Source organism: Sapajus apella, unplaced genomic scaffold (genome assembly GCF_009761245.1).
Source record: "Sapajus apella isolate SASKATOON/1434 unplaced genomic scaffold, GSC_monkey_1.0 scaffold32, whole genome shotgun sequence".
Lineage (NCBI taxonomy): Eukaryota > Metazoa > Chordata > Mammalia > Primates > Cebidae > Sapajus > Sapajus apella.
In genome coordinates, this window is record NW_022436972.1 from 9,263,288 (window position 1) to 9,288,484 (window position 25,197).

The 25,197-nt window shown below is 34.2% G+C and overlaps 1 protein-coding gene across 16 annotated transcripts in view; it reads left to right on the plus strand.

Moving 5' to 3' along the window:
- The window catches only part of NBEA (neurobeachin), a 713,110-nt gene that overhangs the window by 664,285 nt on the left and 23,628 nt on the right, over nt 1-25,197 (plus strand). For 8 of the 16 annotated variants that reach the window (XM_032294855.1, XM_032294857.1, XM_032294860.1 and 5 more), the window contains 3 exons: nt 5,785-5,952; nt 23,091-23,153; nt 23,481-23,570. In XM_032294855.1, coding sequence (XP_032150746.1) covers nt 5,785-5,952; nt 23,091-23,153; nt 23,481-23,570 — 321 coding nt within the window. The remainder of the gene's footprint in view (nt 1-5,784; nt 5,953-23,090; nt 23,154-23,480; nt 23,571-25,197) is intronic. The other 8 variants (XM_032294861.1, XM_032294862.1, XM_032294871.1 and 5 more) reach the window with 1 other exon arrangement.

Here is a 25,197-nt window from a genome sequence, read left to right on the forward strand (position 1 = left end):
TCCAAGGGCTGTGAAGTGTCTGTACTAGGGGAGCGAATGATTTATATCAGGAAGTCCTGAAGAACAGTGGGAAAAGGTGGGATGGAGGTTTGAAAGGCCTGAGTCAGACAGGTTATGCTGGGAGGAGCAGTGGCAGTTTGGTAATAGAGAATGGCAATGTGGACATGATGGCTTGGCAAGTCTGTCCCACAGGCAGGGCACCAGACAGACTGGATCACAGAAGAAGTTTGAAGTCTGTTGTAGTAACCCATGTGGAGGGCTATGAAGGCCAGAAATAATCTATATTATATAGCCAGTAAACAGCCAAGTACTAGAATGATTTAAGCCCCTCAAAATAAACATCAAAGACAACTATATTGTCTCTATTTAAAACAGTTGAATTATTAAAGTTGTAATAGCTGCAACTTCAGCTTAATTATCAAAAGAAGCTGGCATAGACACTACAGAAATGACAGTATGGCTTTCTGAATATCCACGTGAACATATGCAACTCTACTTAGAGAATTGTTTAATCCCAAAACCAGATTTTTGAGGTAATGAGAAAAAGGGATGGGAAATAAATATTTTTGCTCTGGTCTAGAAGAAGACATGGATATTTAATATTCTTAAATTTTAAAATTCAGGAGAAATACGGTCACCTCACAGTTAAATTCAGTAGCCTACTTTCTTTTATCATAAATTTCAGAGAAGCTTTTCTTCCAAACCTGCTAAAGAAAGAATTCTGTGCCATCTAATACTCATAGGACAAAATAGAAATTAGAATGAGGGAAATATTATCCATCTAAGAGATATCCTCTCTAGTTTATATATCACTCTTTATTCCCTTCCTTGCATATCCCCAGGGTAGAGCTATGGATTGGGAACTGGTTTATCTAGGCTTAGCGCAATTGCTTCTGCCTTTAGATACGCAAGTGGCGGGAAAACAAAGCTATTAACACCATTATGACATTAATAGCTTAGTAATCAAGTATTTCTTTATATTTTTCCAATGTAAGCATTGTACTAAAATCCTGTTTCAAAAGTGCAAAATAGGTTTGTATATAAAAACAGTTCTGAAAAGAACTAAATAGGTACGAGTGACTGGTCAATAGTGTTAATAGTAAGCAGTCTTAATGTCAAGCTTCAGCTTTAGATAAGTTGTTATATTTTAATTATTGGTAGCTAATGTTCCATTCTAAGATATTCATTTGATTTTGAACTACATTTAGCTTTTAAATGTATCTTCCTTTCTTTCTGCATAATAAGTAACAAGATAAAAAATTTACAAGACTTTGTTTTACCTCCTACCTCATTATTTCTTTGTCACTTAATTTTATAACAAAACAGGTAAAATTTTTTAATTATAATTAATTATTGATTCACTATGCTGCTTCTCTAATATATAGAATAGAGTAAATAGCTATAGACATAAATATTTCAAAATTTAATTAAAGATGATTATGGATACCTATGAGCTAATACATTTTAAAACTGAAATGGATGAATCCTGAGAAAAATATTTAAAACGTCAAAATTGAGACTTACAAGACTTATGGAAATTTAAATGGTAAAATCTTCTCATTCCCCCCAAAAATTCAAGACCTGTATTATATTACAGGTAAATTCCACCAAATTTTCAACAGATAATGATTTCCTTTTCTTATACAAACTGTTCCAGGAAACATGGAAAGCTGTCCAGCTCATTCTATGAGGCTAGTTGGATCTTAATTCCAAAAATACTGAAGGGGAGAAAAAAGGGAAAAGAAATTAAGGCTCATTTTATGTATGGCTATAAATATAAAAATTCTAAACGAATTATTATTAATGTTACTAAATGTGCGTATGCCTGTGTGTGTGTGTGTGTGTGTGTGTTGCATCAGGACTAAGTAGAGTTTAACCCTTAAGATCAGGAAAAGGACAGGGATTTTCCATATCACCACTGCTGTTTTACATAGTTCTTAAAGCTAAGAACAATTCTATAAGAAAAAAATGAAGAAGTTGTAGATATAACCAGTAAGAGTTGCTAGAAACACAATCAACTTTTAGGAATCATTAGCATTGTTCTACATCATTGATAACCAAGTATAAAAAAAATTTTTTTAAAACATTACAGTTACATCAAAATTTATGAAGTATCTGGGAGTAAACTTAACCAAGAAAAATAAAACTTTTTTGGAGAAAATTTTAATTTTTAACATTAATAAAGGACATAGAAAACGATCTGTATATATTGAGATATTTGGAGATCTTGGATGGTAAAACCTAATGTCAGTGTTCACAAATTAATTCATAAACTGATTGGCATTTCAATTCTTTTAATATATCTATACACTTATTATAAAAGTTACAAAGAAGAATAAATGTTCCTGAATAGCCTAGTTAATCCTGAAAAAAAGAATAAATTCTACCACATATTGAGATAGATAAGAAATAAAGATAATTAAGATAATAGATATGAAAAATATAGAAAGCTGGACACACACGTTTGCAGACATGATAGATACATAGAAAAGAGAGCAAAAGAAAATAAAGATAATTAATAAGCTAATAATAGAAATGAAAAATATAGAAAGCTGGACACACACATGTGTCTACATATGTAGACATGATAGATACATAGAAGAGAGGGCAAAAGAAAAGAGCGAGGAAGGAGGCTAGGCTGCTTCTACGTAGATTATGATATTATCTGTAAATAATGGCAGTTTTATGTCTGTTTCCAATATATATTCACACATTCAAGATAACACAATACATCTCTGAGAAAAGGAATTTTTGTTTAATAGTAGAACTAGATTAATTAAAGACCAAAATATGAAAAAGCAAAACCTTAGATATAAAGCTAATTGATCAAAATATAGTTATCTGTAATTCAAGACAAAACCCCAAAGCATAAACATTTTTAGAACATAATTTGATGATCTCAAAATTAAGACAACACATGCAACAAAGAACATGGATAAAGTTAATAGATATATGACATTTGGGAGAATGCATTTGCAGTGTTTCAAACCAACAAGGAATTCTTATCTAAAATATATAAGTCAGGCTGGGTACAGTGGCTTAGGTCTGTAGTTCCAGCACTTTGGGAGGCCGAGGCAGGCAGATCACGTGAGCTCAGGAGTTCAAGACCAGCCTGGGCAACATGGCAAAACCCTGTTCCTGCAGCACAAAAATACAAAATACAAAAATACAAGAATTAGCTGGGCATGGCGATGCATGCCTATAGTCCCAGCTACTCGGGAGGCTGAGGTGGAAAGATCACTTGAGCCCGGGAGGTGGAAGTTGCAGTGAGCCAAGGTTGCACCACTGCACTCCAGCCTGGGTGATAGACTGAGATACTGTCAAAAAAGCAATAATAATAAAATTGAATACATAAATCAACAATATAAAGGCAAAAACCTCCATTGTTTAAATAGGCAAAAGATATGAACAGGAAATTTATAGAAAAGGAAACCCGAAAGACCAACAAGCATGTTAAAAAGATGTCAAATCTATTAGTAATTAGAGGAGTAAAAATTAAAGCCATGAGATATTATTTTGTATCTCTTATACTGGCCAAAATTAGAAACCTGGATAATACTAAGAGTCAATGGAGATCTGGACATATAGAAACTGTCATGCCCTGCTAGAGAGTGGGCACTGATGACTCACATTAAGTATGCACTCCCAGTTCTACTCCAGATTATAAATCCCAAAGAAATTCTTACAAAGATCCAAAGGGGCCTTTTTCATAGCCTTGTGTCATGGAGATTAGAGGCAGCCTGGTGTTTGTTACCAGGGAGTTTTGTGCAGCCACAAGAAGCAATGGGCTAGTCACACAGTGACACAGGTAGATTTTTAAAATAATACTTAATGAGAAAAGTAAGGAACAAAATGAAATTTTTAACCCTATATATTTTTAATAGTTCAAAAGCATATCCACAAAAGAATGAGGAATATTTTATAAGGGCACATGTAAACAAAAGGAGAAACATTAAATACATTACAGTTATTGCCTACGGAGGTGGAAGGAAAATGAAAATAGGAGATGGAGATAAAAGAGAAAAAACACATTTTAAAAGCTCAAATTATTGAAGAGTCATCATTCCCACTGCCACTCATGATTGCCTTAGATATTTTATTCAATAATGATTTTACTCTAATAGAGATAATAGTAAATTTCATCAAACTTTTCTTTAATGATATCTATAAGATATATTTGTAATGAATGCTGCTTAGCTTGATCATGTTGGTAAAATCTTCCTTTAAATTATGTGTCTGATTCCACAACTAATTTGGATTCCTGTGAATAGACTTGAGCAATAGTTTCTCAATAATAAACCTCTATTTATTCATTTTTTAAAATCCTTTTATTTATTGTATCAGACACTAAAAATGTTACTAAATAATTAGACTGACCCTTTTTCTTAATTGAATAGTTATAGAGAATTGACAAAATTATTTATACAAATTGATCAAATTAATATAGACATAATACAGAATTTTAACCATCTCTTCTTTCGTACTTTTTTCTCATTTCCTGTGTTCCACTCTGAACTGTTATTTCAAGATCGATGAGATAGACAGTGTAGACATTCTGTTTAGCTTTAGTACGGAAACTCTGTTCTTTCATAAAATGTCATTGTTTACATTGCTGAATGAGAAACATCCACACTAATTGGTGTAGAAAAAATACAAAAAAAAATTGAAAGGAGTAAATCAGGAAAGGGTTTGAAAGGAACAAATTACTAGTTACATGTGATCACAGGAAAAGTTGAAAAGTATTATTTATAATAATTTAGATACTTAAAAAATGAAAAGCAGTTTTCAGTGATCTAATTTAAGAAATAATTTATTCATTAAGTGAATTCCAAATTGGTTTCAACACCACAGAAATCACAGAGAATGACTTTATTCACATATTTAGTGACAGCCATAATTTAGAAAATTGTCTTATATGACTATGCAAAGCTGAAATTTACAAAGCTAGATGTACAGCTTTTTTTCATGTTTTTGAAATCGGTGTCCTCTTTAAATCAATAGGAATTTGATGATAAATGACTGCAGTGAGAGGCGTAGCAAGCCATGTACCATCACTGCTCATTTCACGGACCTGAGCAAGACTCCCTACCTGCCTGTCAAGATACCTCTAGGAAGCGTCTGACGGCTTCTTAGGATGTAAAAGGGCCTTTATTTTTTTTCTGTTTATGGAAGCTTAGTGTGGCCCTTGACTCTTAGTAATTTACATTTCTTTCCCATTAGCTAGCAAACATCCAAAATTGCCCAGTGATTCCCCAACTTTGTAGTAGCTGAGTTAATTCAGAGCAGAAGAAAGACATTCCCTTCTAGTCATCTCAGAGGTAAACTGGAAGACTTCAGGAAGGAAAATAAATGTATTTCAGAGTTTCTCATCAAATTGCTTAATTTCAAACTAATATTTAAAAATGAGAAATGAAATTGTTGTAATACGGTATTAAAAAGAATATTTTAAATTATTTTTCTTTTAAACATGAGTATGTTTTTATAAGAAATTTATTTATATTTAATTCATATTGTGTACATAATGGAGCCAAGAGGAAATTTAGCATTTTAGAAAGAGAAAATTTTCGTTTAGGTCTCTGTGTTTTCATTTAGGTCTCTGTAAAATACTACTGGGTAGTATTTTTCCATTTCTAGGAACTGAAGATCTGATACATATAAATCAAGTATAGAAATGTAAAGAGCATATTCTCCTTTTTTATACATAATATTTCAAAGTTAAAAAAAAAGGATATGAAGGTCTACTAAGTTTTCATGGTCTCTCGCTTCTTTCTTGACTCATTTCAGGCCCTAGAAAGTGAATTTGTTTCTTGCCAACTTCACCAGTGGATTGACCTTATATTTGGCTATAAGCAACGAGGACCGGAAGCAGTTCGGGCTCTGAACGTTTTTCACTACTTGACTTATGAAGGCTCCGTGAACCTGGATAGTATCACTGATCCTGTACTCAGGGAGGTAGGTGTTAAGTCCCATATTATTCCACGCATTTTTGTCATCTCTCAAACACAAATTTGACATTCTATCTCTTTCTGTATAATATTTTTTTCAACACAACTTTTTACAAAACATAGATTTTAGGTTCTTGACATGTATGGAAAAATCGAAAAAAGGCCAAAAACAAGTAATGAGACCAGTCAGTGTGTGGTTTCTTTTTAAATTGCAGACATTTTTAATATATTTCTATATCTATATTTTATTTTTCTTACTTCAAAATCTCCATTAAAATCTTTAATGCTTTATGTGTGTTAGTAACAAATGAAACCTAGCTAAACGTTTAAATATGAATATTTCACATTGAACTAATCTGCCAGTGTGGCTATTCTTAAAAATAGCTAGGATTACAGGCTTGGTGGCTCACGCCTGAAATCTCGGCCCTTTGGGAGGCCAAGGCAGGAGGAGGGCTTGCATCCAGCCTGGACAATATGCTGAAACCCCTCTCTACAAAAAAATACAAAAATTGCAGGTTGTAGTGGCACAGGCCCACTACTCTGGGGGCTGAGGTCCCAGCTACTCTGGTGGCTGAGGTGGGAGGATCGCTTGAGCCCAGGAAGCAGAGGTTATCATGAGCCAAGATTGTGCCACTGCACTCCAGCCTGGGTGACAGAGCAAGACCCTGTCTCAAGAAAATAATAAATAAATAAAAGCAATATTTCCACCTTCTAGATGGAATACTCAAAAAGTGCATGAATGAAATAGATGCAGTCATGCTGTTTTATTTTTATATGTTCTCAATCTGAAATGTTTATAGCTAACAGTTGGAAATAATGTGCTGTAGTATGCGTATAGTATTTTTAGTGAAAATATTCATATAAAATATTACTTAAATCACTTCTACATTGCACAAAATGATTTCAGATAAGTGGAAACAGTGAAGATGCAACAGCTGCTACCTAAGCGTTGCTTCAAGGAAGTGATATCCCAGTCTTCCATTCTACCAGATATCTGCCATCTGTCGTATGCAAAACAAGTAATCATTTCTACATCTCCAGCCAGTGGAATGCCTTTTTTATTTTTTATTTTGGAGGTGGAAAACTTGTAGATTTGAGAAATGAAGCTCTACAAAAAATTTGCATTTATAAGTTTATTTCTTATATACCTCTATAAAATTAAAATAACTCCATTTGTATGGTTCAAGCAGAGAATGGGAAAAGGAAGGAAAGAGCCTCATAATCATTGATCTTGGACCCTTAGGGCAAAATACTCTGAGAACACATTGCAAGCATATTATTAGGGGCAGTATTGTACCATATTGTGTGCACAAGAAGATAAAATTATTGCCTGAAGCCAAGAGACAAACAGAGAGACAGAATGAATGAATGAGAGAGAAGGCAGGTATTATGAAATTGGCTGGTGAAATAAAGAATTTTCTCTACAAATCATTATACTCACCCAACTGAGCACCCCCAATTGTATATAAATTGTAATCAGATTATTTGGTAGGAGATAATTCTGAGCTTAATTATTCTCTTAGGTATACACCCTTGCTTATCACATGCCTATTTTATTAAATACTTTATAAATTATTCTTTTAAGACTAATACCTTTTAGAATCAGAAAAAAAGAAAACAAATGTAATAGTTCATCCTGTATTCCAAGATCAACTCTAAATTGTCTTTTGACTTTTAATTGTCATAGACATTTTTGCTTCTGAACATTTGGTTACACATTTTTACCCATTATAATAAAGTTCTGTTCTTATAAAGAAAGTTGCAAGTTAATCCTTTTGGGCAAAATAAAACTACATTAAGCATCTTATACATGATGAAAGGGCAAAGCAGCATTAAAATTGACAGAAAAATAGGTTTTTGCAATTTAAATGAGGGTTTAAAAAGAGACAACTGAAAGAATTTGAAAATGGAATTAAAATGGAAACCTTTACATGGAAACTTTCTTTACATGGATACAGTGTTCATTATCTGAATCTTATCAAAATACCTGTTTCTACAAAATAATACGTCAGTGCTTTGGACAGTGAAAAAAATGTGTATAAGGATTGTTAAACTGTAGAACTTCTTAATGAAACATTACATAGAAATGTAAAAATTAAAAATTGTTTTCTATTGAATGGGAATGGTTCAAGCATATGTCGGCTTATTCTATAGATGGTCTGAACAATATCTTGTATTACAGCTTTATTACCTTCTAGTGATGCCAACTGTCTACTGCTAGGGTGCCTCAGCCCAGGACTCTGTCTCCTTTCAGCATGCTCATTCAGAGCACATAATTGCCAGACACTCAGGTTTCATTAGAGAGACCTGGAGTCATACTGTGAAATGCATGTTCTTTCTCCCAAAACTTCTTGCCCACTTCCTCAACCCTATAATTCTGTGTCAGTTCTTAAAACACTACATGTGAAGGAACGCATACCTGGAATACTCTTACCTCCCTTCCCCCAGCCTGCAGAGGCCTCAGCACACACCAGCAGAGAGGTTTACCGTGACCCCGTGGACCTGTGTGGACTCAAGATTGCTTGGGAAGGGCCTCTATCTCCTTGTGACCACTAGGTGGCCATTTAGTACAGTGTAGACATAACAGATTAAATGATTTCAAGGAATGCTAGTTAACTTCCCCTCCCAATTCCCACCATTTGCCCCTCTAACGTATTCCCATTGCTGTTAATGCCGGTTAGCCACATAGAAGCTAACAGATTCCCACAAAGACAGTTCTGCACTAAAATTTAAGAATGTGAGAAATAGTGTCCTCCAAAGAATGAGAGCCCGCCTGAATCCTGTGAGCTGGGTAAAGGAGGCTGAGTTATTCAATCTCACTTTACCTCAGTTGCTCTCTCTGTAAAGAAGGACTAATACATCTATGGTCATAACAAAGAACCCAGATAAGATGGAATGAAGTGCAGCATATTCATTATTTAGTGGTCATTTATATGCCCTTGCCTATTTACAACCCCTATGATTAGACCATCTGAGAGGCACAGTACCTTTCTTTAAAACATTCTTGTTGAGTGTTTGGAGGTCTTGTACTGCTGTGTTGTGACTTGAGAGAGTTGATTACCACCTAAGTGGTTGGACACGGGCTCTTGGAAAAAGCAGAGTTTAAAATATTAACCATTTCCTTGAGCTCAATACATTTATTTTATTTGATAATGTTTATCTTAGTATTTTTATAATGCAAGATTGTACATTTCATATAAATAAAACCAAAGGAAGGCTAATTATAGTTACACTAAACTCCAACTAGCCTAAGATGGATTTTTTCATGCTTAAATTAAGCACTAATTTAAAAAGAGACATATTTAATACATGAATATATATGTCTCCTTTGTAAAAAAAAAAAAATCTGCCTATAACCGAGTTTTGAAGTTAGTGCTAAAGTTTGAAAAATGGCTTAAGGTTATTGATTCATTTTTCCTTGACAGGTGAAATCATGAAGCAGCACTAACCATAGCAATTATGGCATTAAAATGTCAAGAAATTAGAGGTCAGAATAACAGATAATTTTCTTCTCTATGTCAGATTGAAAATTGACGTTCTTTGACAGTTTAGGAACTCTGGCTGAGAAAATTATGACAGCTTAACTTATTTTATACTTGTAAAGCAGTAATTGATAATAAACTTTATCATGACAGCCTCTGGGCAGAAACATGACAGTACAGTTCTGGTACAAAGCTCTTCTTAATATGTAAACACTAGATCTGTTGGATAGTAGATTTATTTAAATTGTCTAAAGTCTTGGCTTACATCATAATCTTCCATGCTCTTTTTTCGTAGATGAGCTCTACTATTTGAGCAGTGTTTTTCCAGCATGAGAAATCATATTTTTTTTCTTATCCATTTGTATATATTAATAAAAATTATATGAATTGATTTATTTTTTTACTTACTAAATGATGACCAAGAAACTTCATCCTATGACCTGCTTAGGAAAGAGAGTATTCTGGTTGGTAATCATTTAGTCCCATGGTTTTCCAACACCTTGACACTCAAATGTGGCCCATGGCCGAGCAGAATCAGCATCACCTGGGAACTTGCTAGAACTTCAGGCTCTCAGGCTTCTCCAGCCTACTAAATTAGAAAGTGCATTTAACGAGAGCCCCAGGCAACTTGTTTGAGACGTTAACTTTTAAGAAGCACTGCTCTGCTAAAGGTGTATTAGACTCATTTGGAGAGCTTTTTTTTTTTTTTCCTACAAAAGTCAAGAGAATGGTATAATGAACCTCCATGTACCTATCACCCAGTTTCAAAATTTAAAACCATTTCATCAAAACCTCACCCAATCCTGTACTTTTTTTTTTTTTTTTTTTTTTTTTTTTTTTAAAGAGAAACAGTCTCGCTCTGTCTACCAGGCTGAAGTGCAGTGGCGCCATCTTGGCTTACTACAACCTCTACCTCCCAGGTTCAAGCAATTCTCCCATCTCAACCTCCCAAATAGCTGGGATTACAGGAACCCACCACCAAGCCTGGCTAATTTTTGTATTTATAGTAGAGAAGGGGTTTCACCATGTTGGCCAGAATGGTCTTGAATTCCACCTGCCTCAGCTTACCAAAGTGCTGGGATTACAGGCTTGAGCCAATGTGCCCGGCCACCCTGTACTATTTTTAAATACACATCCCATACCCGTCTAACTCCCCATTCACTCTATCCTCACCATCCCATGGGCATCTCAGAATATCCAGGGAAAGGCTTCAACAAGTCTATTTTGAAAAAAAAAAAAACATTCTCTAGGAATTTCACACACATTCCCAATTAAAAATCATTTAGCCCAACCTCTTATTACATATCTCATTAAATAAGTTTTTCAAGACACCTAGCTATGTGGCGTCAGAGCCAGGACCTAGGTGAGGTGTCCTGTTTCTTGAGGCAAGGCTTCTTTAGCCCCATTATTTTCTAACAATTGAAAAATAACAAAATATATACTTAATTTTATTCATTAATATTCTTGCTTCAGAAAGATTCTTAAAATTTTAACGTAAGGTATTTTGCTTTTTCAAACTGTAAAGATGTTTCTCTATTTTATTTATGCTTTTGAATTTGTTACAAGTTTCAACTCAGTAAAACTTTCAGTAATTATATGGGGAAAATTACAATGATTTTCAGAAAACTTTATCAGCCATTTTGTTGATCATTTGATCTCATCACTTCTCAGAAAAATATAATTTTATTAGTCTTTGAGGCTTACAAAGGTACTGTGGGATCATGTTGTAGTTAGTAATTGATTAGTAGTTAGTATTAATTAATTGAAGACCATGAAAATTTTTTACTGTACTTTTATAAGTGTAAAATACTTGATTCTAAAATTGTTTTAATAAATTATTACACTTAAATGATTATAGACATAAGTATTCAAACCTGTGTGCCTCAGAGTATGATTATATAGTATGTCATAGGCAATAAAAAAGGATAGAAAGATGAGAATGAGATTATAAGTTGTATCACAGCCCAACCATTAGTATTTGAGTGACATTAAACCAGTCACTCAACTTTTATGTACCTGTATTTTCTCACTTAAAAAATAATTCATAGGAGAAAAAAATATGTGAAAAATACTTTAAACTATAAAGCACTACATAGACATTATTACCTAAAGGTATAATTACATGAAATATCTTAAAAGAACTTTTGTTTTCATAAATTATTTATATGTGATACCCAAATTATCAATCTAATAAAAAAAATCTATGTTAGCAACAGAGAAAATAAGTTAATTTGTTTTAAATATTATTTAGTTAAAAGAAGAAATTGTGGTTTTTAAATTTCTTTTCAGCATTATCTCCAACATTTTATCAAGATAGCCTAATTGCAGCTCACTTATTGCCTGTAACATTCTTTCTTGATCTTAATTAGTATTAGCATTTCTTCCTTCATTATTCTTTATATTTTTAAAAGTTCTACTTGAGTGTCATTAGTTTTCTATTCATATTGTCAAATGAAGTAGCATCACTATTACTGGCATTAAAGTTGTACTGGTTCAGCAAGAGAAAAAAAAGGAGTCGCTATTTCAACAGAAGCTGTAAGTATATACCAGACAAGTTATTAACAAGATACTAACTTCTGAGCTTGTCACAATGCTTGTCATTATTTCTATAGTTGACATTGCCGAACTGAAAAATGATTTAAATGGCTTCTTTTTAACAGTGAGAAGTATCCACATGAGCCTATCATAAAGCATTGTTTTCTGGCAGCCATTAGAACATATGAACCATTGCAATAATTATTTATTTATAGATATACACATTTATTTATGCTGGAAATATTAAAATATTAAGTAGTTTTTAATAACACCCACAGTCATAAAAAATGTGATATTTTTAGTCTAATTTTCTGTTAATATTTCTTGGTTTTCTTAGCTTATATTTTCTTTCTCTATCTTTTTCTCAAGCTAACAGGGATAACACCACATCCCTTTGGATCTACCTATGGTGAAAATATGCCCATAGGAAGCAGGCTAGATGACTTCAGTTTTTACTTTATTTTCTTGCTGAAATATTCCTTGCTACTATAAAGAACTGACATGATAGGGCTGTCAAGAACCAGAAGATAGATGTGTCTTTAACCAAAACAGCTGCAATGCTGGCTTTTCTGAGATGATGAACTCATAAAATTTATAAGGAAAAAAACACACTTTTTTCATCCTGGTGATGTAAATGAAGGTATTCATAATGCAACATTGAGGGCCTCTACAATTATTGCCTTCCTTGAATTCTTTCTATTATTCTTTATTCTTTCTGACTTCTGTATCCCTCAGCTTTTCCTCCCCCCATTTCTGACTCTCTTTGATATGACAAGAAATATCAACACCACCTGCTGGATCTGCATGAATGAGTTGTATCCATTTACAAGTGCCATGATGCCTAATTGTCTTCATATGGGGAATGTCCAGAGTTCTTCTCCCGGGCAGTTATCCTGAGAAGTGATTGCAACAAATGGTCACAAAGTGGTTGATAAAGATTTCTTAAAACCATCTTAATTTCCCCCTAGAATTACTGAATGTCTTACTGGGATGAAAATTTTAACAAATTCAAAAGCCAAGTTAAAATAGAAAGCAAACCCCTACATTTTAATTATTGGAGTGAAAATAAATATTTGGTGTTCTAAAGCTAAAGGATCATTTGGGAGCAAGAAAAATACCATGATTCCTAAAACGAGTAAGGATATATAGGTTCAAATATATTTGTTATATGTTTCTCATTGCAAAGGTTTGCATTAAGAGCCAGAAGGCTTGTATTGCAAAGGTTTGATGAATAAGGTTTTAATATAGAAATTAGTATCAAGGAAATTAATGACACACATTTAATTTTGATTAGTGAATAAATCTTTAATTTAGGTTTATCTTACCTCCTCATAATTACTGCAGTTCTTCACTAGGCCTTGGTCATCAATTGTGCACTAGAAAAGAATAAATGATGCAGCTAGCCAAAGTTGGATGTGTGTCAGTTATGTGAGTTGTGATTTTTTCTCCTCTTTATTTTTATTGTGTGATGTTGAGAAGTACTAATTATTGATTTTCAGAAATTAACAGCAAGTACTTTCACAAGCATCTAAAGCCATATTTTACTCAAGGGAAGAAGAGTGAAAATTGCAGCCTGCTGTTTATAATAAAAATAGCTGGAAGGGATTTCCTCATCTTCTGTTAACATAGATTTCAGTTATATTACACAGTTGTTACCTCAGCATAAATTAACAATTATTCAAAACAAATTGCATGTTTCAATTTGTTGAAATTGATATTAGCCAATCTGAGTACCTAGACATTTCAGTTAGATGTTTAGAACTCATCTTTAAAGGTTTTAAACATATTGATAATGAGGCTATTTAAAGCCATTTGAAGTCTGAGTATAGTATATCTAAATTATTGTTGCCCATTTATGTCAAAATCAAGAATATTTTGTTCTGCTGAATGCATGCAATAATACTTTACTCTCACTTTAGTGTACTAAAAGTGTATTATTTTAATTTGGAATATTTATGTCAGCACCTGGTAAACCTGTGTCTCAGTGTCATTCTACATACCAAACAAATCTATTTCAGCTTTTTTTTATTTTTATTTTTTCACATGATTAGGCACTCCCAGTGAACTTACAAAGCCTGACACCAATACTACCACTTCTCTCTCATTCCTGCTCCTGCACTACTTGTTTTCTTCAACTTGTTTTCCTCCTCCTTTACCTCCTGAATCAGCAAGCATGGAGTTTAGTAAACTAAACTTATTCAACCAGGGAAAATTTGGCAGGGATGTCATTCTGATTCTTCTCACCTATGGTTAAGCATTTGTGGATTGAGTACTCTACTTAGGTACCATTTAATGATTAATCACAAAGTGGGCAAAGAACCAGAAACCTGGAAGAATTATTAAGAGATCATCAGCTAAAACCTTTGCTTCCAGGTAGGCCAATCCCTAAGTCATCTAGAAAAGAGCATTTCAGTTCTGTTCCTATCAACAAGTATTTATTGCAATGAGACGCTACAGCCTTTCCTGTAAGCATATAGTCATCTCTGAAATATTTAAAATCCTCAGTGAAAGTGTTCCTTGCTTGGATATAATGTTTTTTTGGTCAGTCCTACCCCAACATGTAGCAAAAAGTAACCAGCATTTGTTGTGCCTGAATAGCAATCCTATTTGTATCAGTCAGGATCTCAGCACATTACCTTTCAAAAAGGATAATGAAGACTCCAAAGAAAACACACAAATGAACATACAAATGACCAATAAGTATGTGCCAGCATCATTCATCATTAGGGAAATGCAAATCAAAGCCACAGTGAGATAGGGCCTCACACCCAGTAGGTTAGCTGCTATCAAAACAAAATAACAAGTGTTAGTAAGGATGTACAGAAACTGGAAACTTTGTGCACTGTTGGTAGGAATGTAAAATGCTACAGCTGATATAACTGCTAGGAAAAGAAAAACAGTATGGAAATCCTTCAAAAATTAAAAATAGAATTCCCTATGACCCAGAAAATTCCACCTCTGGGTACCCTATGACCCAGAAAATTCCACCTCTGGGTATATATCCAGAAGAATTGAGAGAAGGGTTTCAAAGAGACATTTGTATGTTCATGTTCTTAGGAGTATTTTTCACAATAGTCAAAAGTTTAAAGCAACCCAAGTGTTCCATGGATGGATGAATGGATTTAAAAAATGTGTGTGTGTGTGTGTGTGTGTGTGTGTGTGTGTGTGTGTGTGTGTGTGTAATGCATTATTAGCCTTAAAAAGGAAGGAAATTCTGACACATGCTGCAATAGGCGAATCTTGAGCATATTAATGCTAAGGGAAACAAGCCAGTCACAAAGAGAGGAATCCTGTATGATTCCACTTCTATGAGGTATCTTAACTAGTGAAAATCATAGAGAATGAAAGTGGAATAGTGGCTGCCGGGGACTAGAAGGAGTGGTGAGTTTTTATTAAGTATAGCATTTTAATTTTAGGAGATGAAAAGATTCTGGGGATTGGTTATACAATAGTGTGAATGTACTTAACACTACTGAACTGTACTCTTAAAAATGGTTAAGATGGTAAATTTTATGTTATATATATTTTACCACAATTAACTATTTTTTAAAGAATAATGCAGAGAGTTTAATAATGGTTCAATTTACAAAGGTATAGACAAGGTAAAGTGACTGAACAAGGGAAGTGACAAGGAAAGGGAGCCATTCCTGGAATCTGGCAAGAAAAGTGCTCACCCAACAAAAGCTGTGGCCTTAGATAGCGGAGTAAAGGCCAGGCACTGCCAAATGGGACTTGGCAGAGAGAAGCCATATAATTCTGTCTCCACTGTGTCATTGGCTTTGTCATTGATTGTGTCATTGGCTGAACCCACTGGGAAGGTAGAGAGCGAAGGAGCACAGGTCAATGGAGGTGCATCTTCCAGAGCCAAGGAAGATGTCCAGCTCACCTGTCTGTTCCCCTTGAGTTGTTCATTTCTCTAGGACAAGCAGGCTTATTTAAGGCTTCCAGGCTTGGTCAGCCATAATCAGCAACATTGAAATGTACTCACTCTTCCTACCTGAGTTGACTTATACTTATTTTAAGTGGAAAAATCTAGTGAGCTTGTCATTGATGGTACTAGACAGATTTAGTCTGATTTAGACAGAAAATATTCTGGATGGAGCATTTTCTATCTGGAGGAAATGGTGCTTTTTCACATTCATTTGTTAAGTCAGTTATGTAATATCACCATTATAATTCAGCATGCCAAGGAGGAAACAGGGATCAGCAAGGGGATAAGTCACATATTCATTCTGCTTAGGTTTACACTAAAAGAAAAAAAACAAGAATTAAGGCAGGTAACTGAACACATCAGAATCCCCTCCCTCAAATACTGTCTAACAGCATCTACTAATTAAGGCAAACGTGCTCTTTTACTTGGATTACCAAATATTTGCTTAAATATTCTAATAGTTTTGCCAGAATAGGTTTAGCCTTAATGCAGTTGATGGTTAACATGAAAGGAAAAATATTTATTCCTCTATTTTGTGGTTTCTATGAAAAACTAGAAGCAGTTGAATATAAAATAGCATTTTAATTTTTTATATAGTTTAATATTTATAAAGCAAGAAATAACAAAGTACAGATATTATTTGCTTGATTTATTTTGCTCCTGCTTTTCCAGCATTAAATAGTAATGCTTTATGTGATCCTGTTTTATTACAACAATAAACCAGAAGCAAAGGCTTATCAGTTAAAATATAGTCTGCCATTAAGTAACCTTTTCTTTTATCATTTCAGACTTAAAATTCCATTGTTTTTGTTTATTTTTTTCTATTTGGTACTGGTAGAATTGCAGGTGGAACAGAAAGATGATATCAGTCACATATATATATTTTATTTTGTGTCAAATTTGTATTTTCTGGTTTAATGAAGAGTACTTTTAAGCATTTAAATTAAAGCCTTGTAAGTAAGAGCCATACAGTGAGATAAACAAAATAAATGCTAAGGAAACTTTGAAAATCTTTTTCTGTTTTCTCAGGCAACCACTTTTACTTCTTTTTTCTTGAATTTTCTGAAAATTGTTAGTGAATTTACTGGTATTTGGACATAGTTTGATATTTTGCATTGTGGGTAGCATAACCTATGGTACTTTATAAAATGCTGATTTTTCTGGAAAGCAATTTAAGAGTTTATACAGGCCAGGAAAATGGATGAATAGGTCATTTGAGAGCCTATGTTGTTTCCTCTGGGCTGTTTGTCATGGCACTGGAGACCTGATGGCATTTCATCTGAAAGATAATACTGAATTACGTTTACAAAACAAAAACAAACAAACAAAATAAAACAGAAAACAAACAGTTGCAATCATTCTGTGGAGAAAAATGTAAATGTAATCATTCTACCTGCAACGTGGAAGAGACAAGATTAACCAAAGTTTTTACCTATCACATGCCAGAGAAGGCATAGCTTCTGAATTCTGGCTTACTTGGTTGCCACATTTAATTATACCTTAGCTAGGAAGTCTTTTAAAATTAATAGGCAAATGTGCAACACATAAGCACACAGTATATTTATTTATTTCCTCTTCTGAGTATTTAATTCCAGGTATGTATCTTTATTCATAGGGGAGGTAGAACTTTCTTGGAAGGAAAGCAAAAAAAGAAAGAAAACAAGCAAGAAATATAGAGGTCAAAGGGATAAGGCATAAGTCACATCAAAGCTAACACACATGCCCTTTTGTGCACATTTTAGAGGCCACTTTCTCTAAGTGGATGAATTACAAAAGGTGTTCCTTTCTCTATCCTATCACTCATTTGCCTTCCAACTGAGAATCTTCGTACAGGGCATAGGCAGCATAATCATGCACATTGGCCCTGGCCTCAGAGGAAGAAGAAGAAAGACTCAAGAGAACTTGTTGAGAATAAGTAAGAAAAGAGGGGACTCTGATGAAGATGTCATAATTTTGTAACTTAGTAGGTGGGTCCTGCAGAATTGTATAAAGGCAAGCCTTACCAGACTAAGAAATGGGATAATCAGGAAGTAGGGAGGGGACAAAAGGGAAAGTGTCCCTAATAGAAACTTTCCTTAATTGGAGCTCTGTATACAGATAAGCAGGTTAAACTAAAAACTTAAGTTATGTGTCATACATGTGTATGCAATCTGAAAATCATGTATACTGTTCATATTTACTTATTTTGTTCATCTGCGCATAACTCAGTTCACATTTATCTTTACTTCTCTTCCTATACCTACAGAATTCCATGCTTTAGAACTTCCTCAAGGCGTTCAACCCACCTATTTCTTGGTGGGTCTTAGCCAGGGAGAGAAATAAATGCTAAGTGCACATCGGTTCAATAAATATTTGGCAAAACAATTTTTTTAATAAGAATCTATAACAATTAAAATTTAAAAGTCTTTAACTTAATTTTCATTTCTACTTTAACAATTCCTGGTAAAGAAATAATTATTATAGTTATTTTATGAGACAAATGAGTTTGGACATATACAAGTTTTATTAATAATTTATCAGTACCTTAAAAGACCATACAATTTAAATCATTACTTTATTTACAGCTTTGACCATTACATTTTGAGTTCACAGATACAGAAAATAAACACACAAAACCATTTTGGAGAAATAGTTTGGCAGTTAAACTAAACTTACTCCTACCCTATGACCCAGCAACCCCTTATCTAGCTGTAGACTCTCCAAAAACTGGCTGCTAACCGCCATCAAAAGACATGTACAAGAATCTTCTAAGCAGCTTTATTCACAGTAACCTGAAACTGTTAACAAACCAAAATATTCATCAACAGGAGAACTGATAAATTGTGGTAGGTTAATACACTGGAATACCATACAGCAAAAAAAAAAATGAACAAACTGCTCTTACATACCACAAGGTTGAATCTTGCAGGCATTATATTGATCAAAAAAAGCAAGATAGAAAATATGTGGTATATAATTCAATTTAATCAAAAATTCCAGAATACAAAATAATAAATGATGATAAACATCAAAATAATTGTTAACTTGACAGGGTAATGGGGCTAAAAAGAAGGAGTAATTGGCTGGGGAGGTACAAGGTTGCCAATATCTATGTATTGTCTTATGTAACCACCACCCAGACCAAGATATGGAACCTTCCAGTTCCATTCCAAAGTCCTTTATCTTAATCTGGGTAGTGGTTAGAAGAACTGGAAAAATGTATACACATACATACATACATTCATCAAGCTATACAGTTAAGATTAGTGTACCTTATACACTTTTATCTTAAATCTTAAAAAATGAGAAATTTGAATAAATAAAAGTGAATGCACATAAGCTTAACTTCAAGATACCAAATTAAATGATCTCTTAATATCATTAACAAAGAATATTATTTACAAGCAAATCTATATTTTCATGATATTCTGCCAAAGTGTTGTCTACCAATGGATGCATTGTCTTTCATATTTGTAAAACATCAAAGGGTTTGTTAGCCTTATTTGTTTTAAAAAATCCAGTGGTTTAAGCCTGTTACCTGTGCTAGCTTTGTATGCAAAATGTAAGACTCGTGACACCACTGTTTAAAAAGTTACTATGCTTTATTGATTCTAAGATGCACACCATTTTCATATCTCAATTCTCCAAAATCATAATGTGTCGTACAGTCAATCAATGATATAGCACAGTTTAATTGATAGCATATTTTACTTATTAATGGTATATAAAATAATGGAGCTTCTAAATGGATAACATAGATTTAATGAAGTTAGATTGACAGACATTTCCAACGTTTTAGGCTTTTTCTATATGCATTATACATGCTCATGAGCTCATGTGTGCAATATTAATTCATTCTGTGTTTACTAGAAAGTACAACAAATATACAAAGCAATTGATATCTTGTAATACAAATTAAAGTTTTAATTATTATATTTTAAAAGGATTCGCAAACCCCAAAGCATATAAGGACCAGACAGGGAATAGAGGAATGATACAAGCCAGTGGCAGTGCCCAGGTTGCCTGAGTGGTGGGTGTTACAGAAGGGCAGCTGTGCAGGAATGCTGAGGTAGTATTGCCCGATCTGCTAATTTTTAAAGAGAAGCCAAAAAAAAAAAAAATCCAATTTGTTGTACACCATTTACTGACCTGTAAATTTTGGCTCAAATAGAAACCATGTCTGTGAGCTGAATCTAGCCCAAGGGATGCCAGTGTGTGACTTCAGGCTGAATATAAGCTCTTTGAGGGCAGGAATTTTACCGATTTCATTTGACCAATATCATTAACATCTAGAATGCGATCTAGTATGTAGTAGGTACTCAAATGCATGTTTTGTGAATAAAGTTAACATTAAATGTCTCTGACCCATGCAGACCAATGTATAGATAAATAGAAACATGTAGACTTTTTAAAATGACATTTCTGGATAATATAGAAGGAATCCGTCTCACAGTTACTACCAGTAGGGTTTTTTTTTTTTAACTTAATATCATTGGAAATTTTTAAGAGAAAATGTCTATACTGCAGAAAACCTTTTCATGCTGTTGACAAACTAATTCTTACTTAATCTTCAAACCTGAGCTCTGTTTTTTTCTGAGTGTCTTTTTCCAAAGAGCCTATACCCCTTCCCCTCTGTCATTCCTCTGGGCTCCCAGGGCAGCCTGGGCCCATCTCCACTGCGGTCCTGCTCCCTACCATGTGCACCGACACATTCATCATCTTTATTTCGGGGACTGCTAACTTCCTGAGGGCAGCCTGGGATCTGACTTTGTATCCCTTGGCATAGAGTAAGCATTCAACAAATGTCTGTCAATTGTTTTTGTGGTATTGAATTGTAAAAGTAAAAAACTCTGAAGTGCTTTTCTTTTTCTAGACTAGCTTTCAGTTTTATACAAATGCCCTACTTCTATATTCAGCAAATATTTTTGGAGCCTCTGTTAAGACTAAGTCACAGTCCTGACCCGTAGAGATTCAGTCTGAACAAACAGACATACATAAGTAATTGTGTGTTAAAATCTACAATAAAGGAGAAAAATGCGCTGTGAGAATATCCAGGGCATTCATTATGATTTAGGGAGTCTGGGAGGTGAAGAATTTAGATACCTCCCCAAGGTTAGCGTTAGGGGAGGATTTTCTCCTATGTAGGGAGTAGCTCTCAAAACAACTACTTCATTGTAACAATTCATGTGTTGCAGAATGGGTTCTGCATGTCATCAGGCAACTCTCCCATGCACAGGACCTGCACTCTTGACAAGAAAGTCATTGATGACTCCCTGAAAGTAGGAAAGGACAGAAAGTCTTACATGGGGAGCAGGGGAAGAAAGATAGTAGGTGCTCACTTCCCACTCAAACGTTTTGGTAATGACAAGAAGTAAAGGGAGACAGTATGTTTTTCAAGATCAGAAAGATCTGTACATTTTTAAATCAGAGGGTAAGGAATGATCTGAGGACAGGATTACCAGATAGCTAAAAGAGAAATATTGGGCTAAGATCCTTTGGGTCATGAAGGCATGTAAAGTAGATCACAGGGTAGTATAGTCTCAAAAGAAATAAATGTTTTGTGTCGGGAACTGATTGTCTTAATGAAAGGGTAAGGTTAGTCACAACTTCATCTTTATCCTGATGCCTGACTGGAGAGCTCTTTTAAATATATATGCATATGTATTCTGCCTTAGTCCAAAAAGATTAGAGTTGGGACTTGCAGAAGAGAAGAGAACTGTACAGAAGATTTCTAGAAATTTTATCCATTTCATAACATTTTCTAGTACAATTTTAATGCTTCCACTTAAAAAACAAAACTAGAGTCAAAAAAACCATGTTTGTCGACCCATTCCCTCAATAAACATTGAAAGGCTGCCTACTAAGTGCAAGACACTGATCTAGCGATTAAAATATATTTCATTTTACCCCTGCTCCTCACTCCCACTCGAGTCCTTTCTCTGGGGAAGTAAAAACAGGGGTAGCAGTATCTGTTGTTAGAGAGACCTTTAGCTGTTCATCATACGTGAAGCTAGGTATTCGACATTTACTAACCAGGGCAGTGTTAACAATAAAATTACCACTTTTGTTTCCCAAATAATTCTCAAGAGTTTGTTGTTAAAAATGTGAACCTAACCAGAAATGGTCTCTTCCCCCTTTTATACTCGTAAATCTTGCCTTGGGGGTACAAAAGTAGGATGTAAATGCATCATATGTGAATAAAATTTAGTTAAATAGTCACACTTTGCTTATGAGTGGACACCATGCAAATAAATGTATACATAAAAATTGGACAGCACTTAAAGAGATTTAATAATTCATCCCATTCCCTCTGCAAATAAAAGAACCGAAGTCCCATTTATGCAGACATTTCTAAAATATGGCAGATAATGATGCATTCATGTTTAATATTGCTAATAAATTTACAAGTTCACATTTTTATTGATAAACATTTTCTTGAAATGCAGTCTAGGAGGACAGATTTTTAAATTTAAGTACTTTATAAATTCAAATTGTAGATAGCAATGAGATGAGTGGTGGTACTATGGCAAGAGCCATCTACCAACTTACCTGTGCTCCTACAAGCTATGATTTTCATATTTCACATTTATGTGCAACCAAATTGCACACAATTTAGGGAAAAAATTAGCATGGTGGCAGGGTAATGATCATAGTAAATATCGTGCTTCTCCTTGTTGACATAAATTACATACAATATTTCAGAAAAATATTTTTGTTAGTCTAGCTTCATATGTTGAAATATTTTGCCTATAGAATTTATGTTTAGAAGAAATACTTAAGTTTCTTTTAAGACTATCTCTTTGACACACACAAGAAAGGTATATTGTACAGTCCAGACATTTTGAGGGCTAAAATTATTTTTATTCATTGGAAACTATAAAATATCATTTCTATCCACATAGGCTTTAATGAAATATTGCATAGTTCAGGATACACAAAGATTTTTTGGGGGGCAGTGAATTCTCTAAAATTTCAGGAAAAAGATTTGAGAAAATGAATTTATACCTTAAAAACGATATTCCAGAATTCTTCTTAAAATAGCATAGAAAGCTAAAATATATTTTTGTAATAAAAGTTTTGTCATATCTAATTATCCTATAAAATCTTAGTGTTCTTTCTACTGATTTTCGTCTGAATTAATTGGAACCTATAATTTTCTGAGTTTTATTTTATATAATTGGTAGACTTTATGTCTCATTCTTTTTTTTCTCCATTAAGATTCCAGAAGCTTATTTCATTAGAGACCCCCACACATTCCTTCTTACAAAGGACTTTATTAAGGTATATGTGCTGTATTTAGTGTGGAAAGTGTTCTTTGGTCTTTAGCTGCATGCATGTATTCACAGGTTAGCTTTTCCACATTTAACCCCAGCTTCTGGAAATAAGAATAGTGACTGGGTTAACTGAAGCATGTTTGGAAGGAGGAGCAAAGCTTGTCTACAAAATACTAACACTTGGATGATTCTGCACCCTGAGAAAAGAGCACCCGGTGAATTTTCTGGACTTTTTTTCATGGCTGACTTGGGATACACTTGCATTGTCAAAGAGTGTGTTGGCCTCTCTCTTTGATGCATATTGATCATGACAGTCACCCTCCTTCCCCTGCAGGCCATGGAGGCACAGATCCAAAACTTTGGACAGACGCCATCTCAGTTGCTTATTGAGCCACATCCGCCTCGGAGCTCTGCCATGCACCTGGTAAGACGTATCAGCATGTTGGGACTTTTTTACTTTCCCTCATACCTGGAAATACAGCAAATAAAATCGTGGCTTTAACAGCATATTTTAAAAGGCTTCACGATTTATTGGTTAACTCTTGAGTCTAAGTACAAACTAATACCCCAGGGAGAGACAGAGAAGGGAGTGTAAATCTACCTTTAAGTCCTACTTAAGCTAACCCACATTTGGATTCACAAAAATAGCCGTCTTCTCTATGTATGCCTCTACATAAACTCATTCATATGCACACACAGGCATAGAGACACACAATGACACCAGAATTAGACTCTATTTGTAAATTACAATGAAAAATCTATTGCAGACACAATAGGATATTGCCAAATTTCAGGGAAATATACAGTAGGGGAAGTAGTTCATTTTAAGAAAAGGAAAGAAATATAAAGGTAATTTATGGTTATTGCAGAGAAACTATTGAGCAGAGTGGTTAAGAGTCAGGGACCCAGAGCTAGACAGGCCAAACACCATCTCTACACTAGCTGGTAAATGACGTGGGCAAGGTATTTCACCTCTCTGTGTTTGCATTTCAACATCTGTAAAATAGAGGTAAAAATAGAACTTACTGCTGAGAATTTAATGATTCAATACTGTGTAGCCCTTGGACCAGCACCTGTCATACAGTAAGTTGTTAGTAAATGTTAGCAGACATCAATCATGATTAGCTACTGTGTTAAACTTCTTATTCCCACTTTGCAAGGGAGTCATATTCTTTTCATTTTAATCTGAATTTAAAAGTCCATTTCCATAAAAAAATTCCTTTACAGTTTATTAGCAAATAGTAAACATTTTCTTCTTTAGGTAATTTGAAGCAGGTAAAATTTTCATGAGCAATTTTTTTAGAATTTATTTCTTACACTGTGATTTTTCACAATTTTTTACTGAAATGAAAAATACTTGAAGGTAAAAATATGTTCGCAAAATGAACTTCAAGACAACAAGTACTCTAGAATAAAGAGCACTGGATTATGGTCTTTAATATATGTGTAAGCAAATGTATAAGCTGTTATTTTGTGATGGAAGTATTAGTCACACCTTTCATTTACTCTGTCATTTAACAAATTTTTATTGAGCCCCTTCTGTGTGTCAGATCTGATGCTAAGCACTGGAGATTATATCATCTATACTTTCAAGAAATTAGTGGTGGAACTTTTGGGAAACACATAAATAAATGCATTTGTTTTTAAACTTTTTTTAAGATAGAGTCCCACTCTATTGCACAGGTTAGAATATGGTGGCGTGATCATGATTCACTGCAGCCTCAAACTCCTGAGCTCAAGTGATCTTTCTGCCTCAGCCTTCCTAGTAGCTTGGACTACAGGTGTGTGCCACCATGCCTGGCAAAATTTTTTAAATTTTTTTTGTAGAGACTGGACTTCACTATGTTTTCCAGGCTGGTCTTGAACTCCTGGCCCCTCAGTCTTCCAAAGCACTGGGAATACAGGCATAAGCCACCATGCCTGGTCTGTGTTTAAATTCTTTTTTTTTTCCTTCCTGCAATAGCTCTGCCAAACAGCTTCATCCCCCTTGGTTAGTCACTAATGAACTCTTTTGACTGCAGTTGGTCCTTCTGTGTGACTAAACAGAAAGG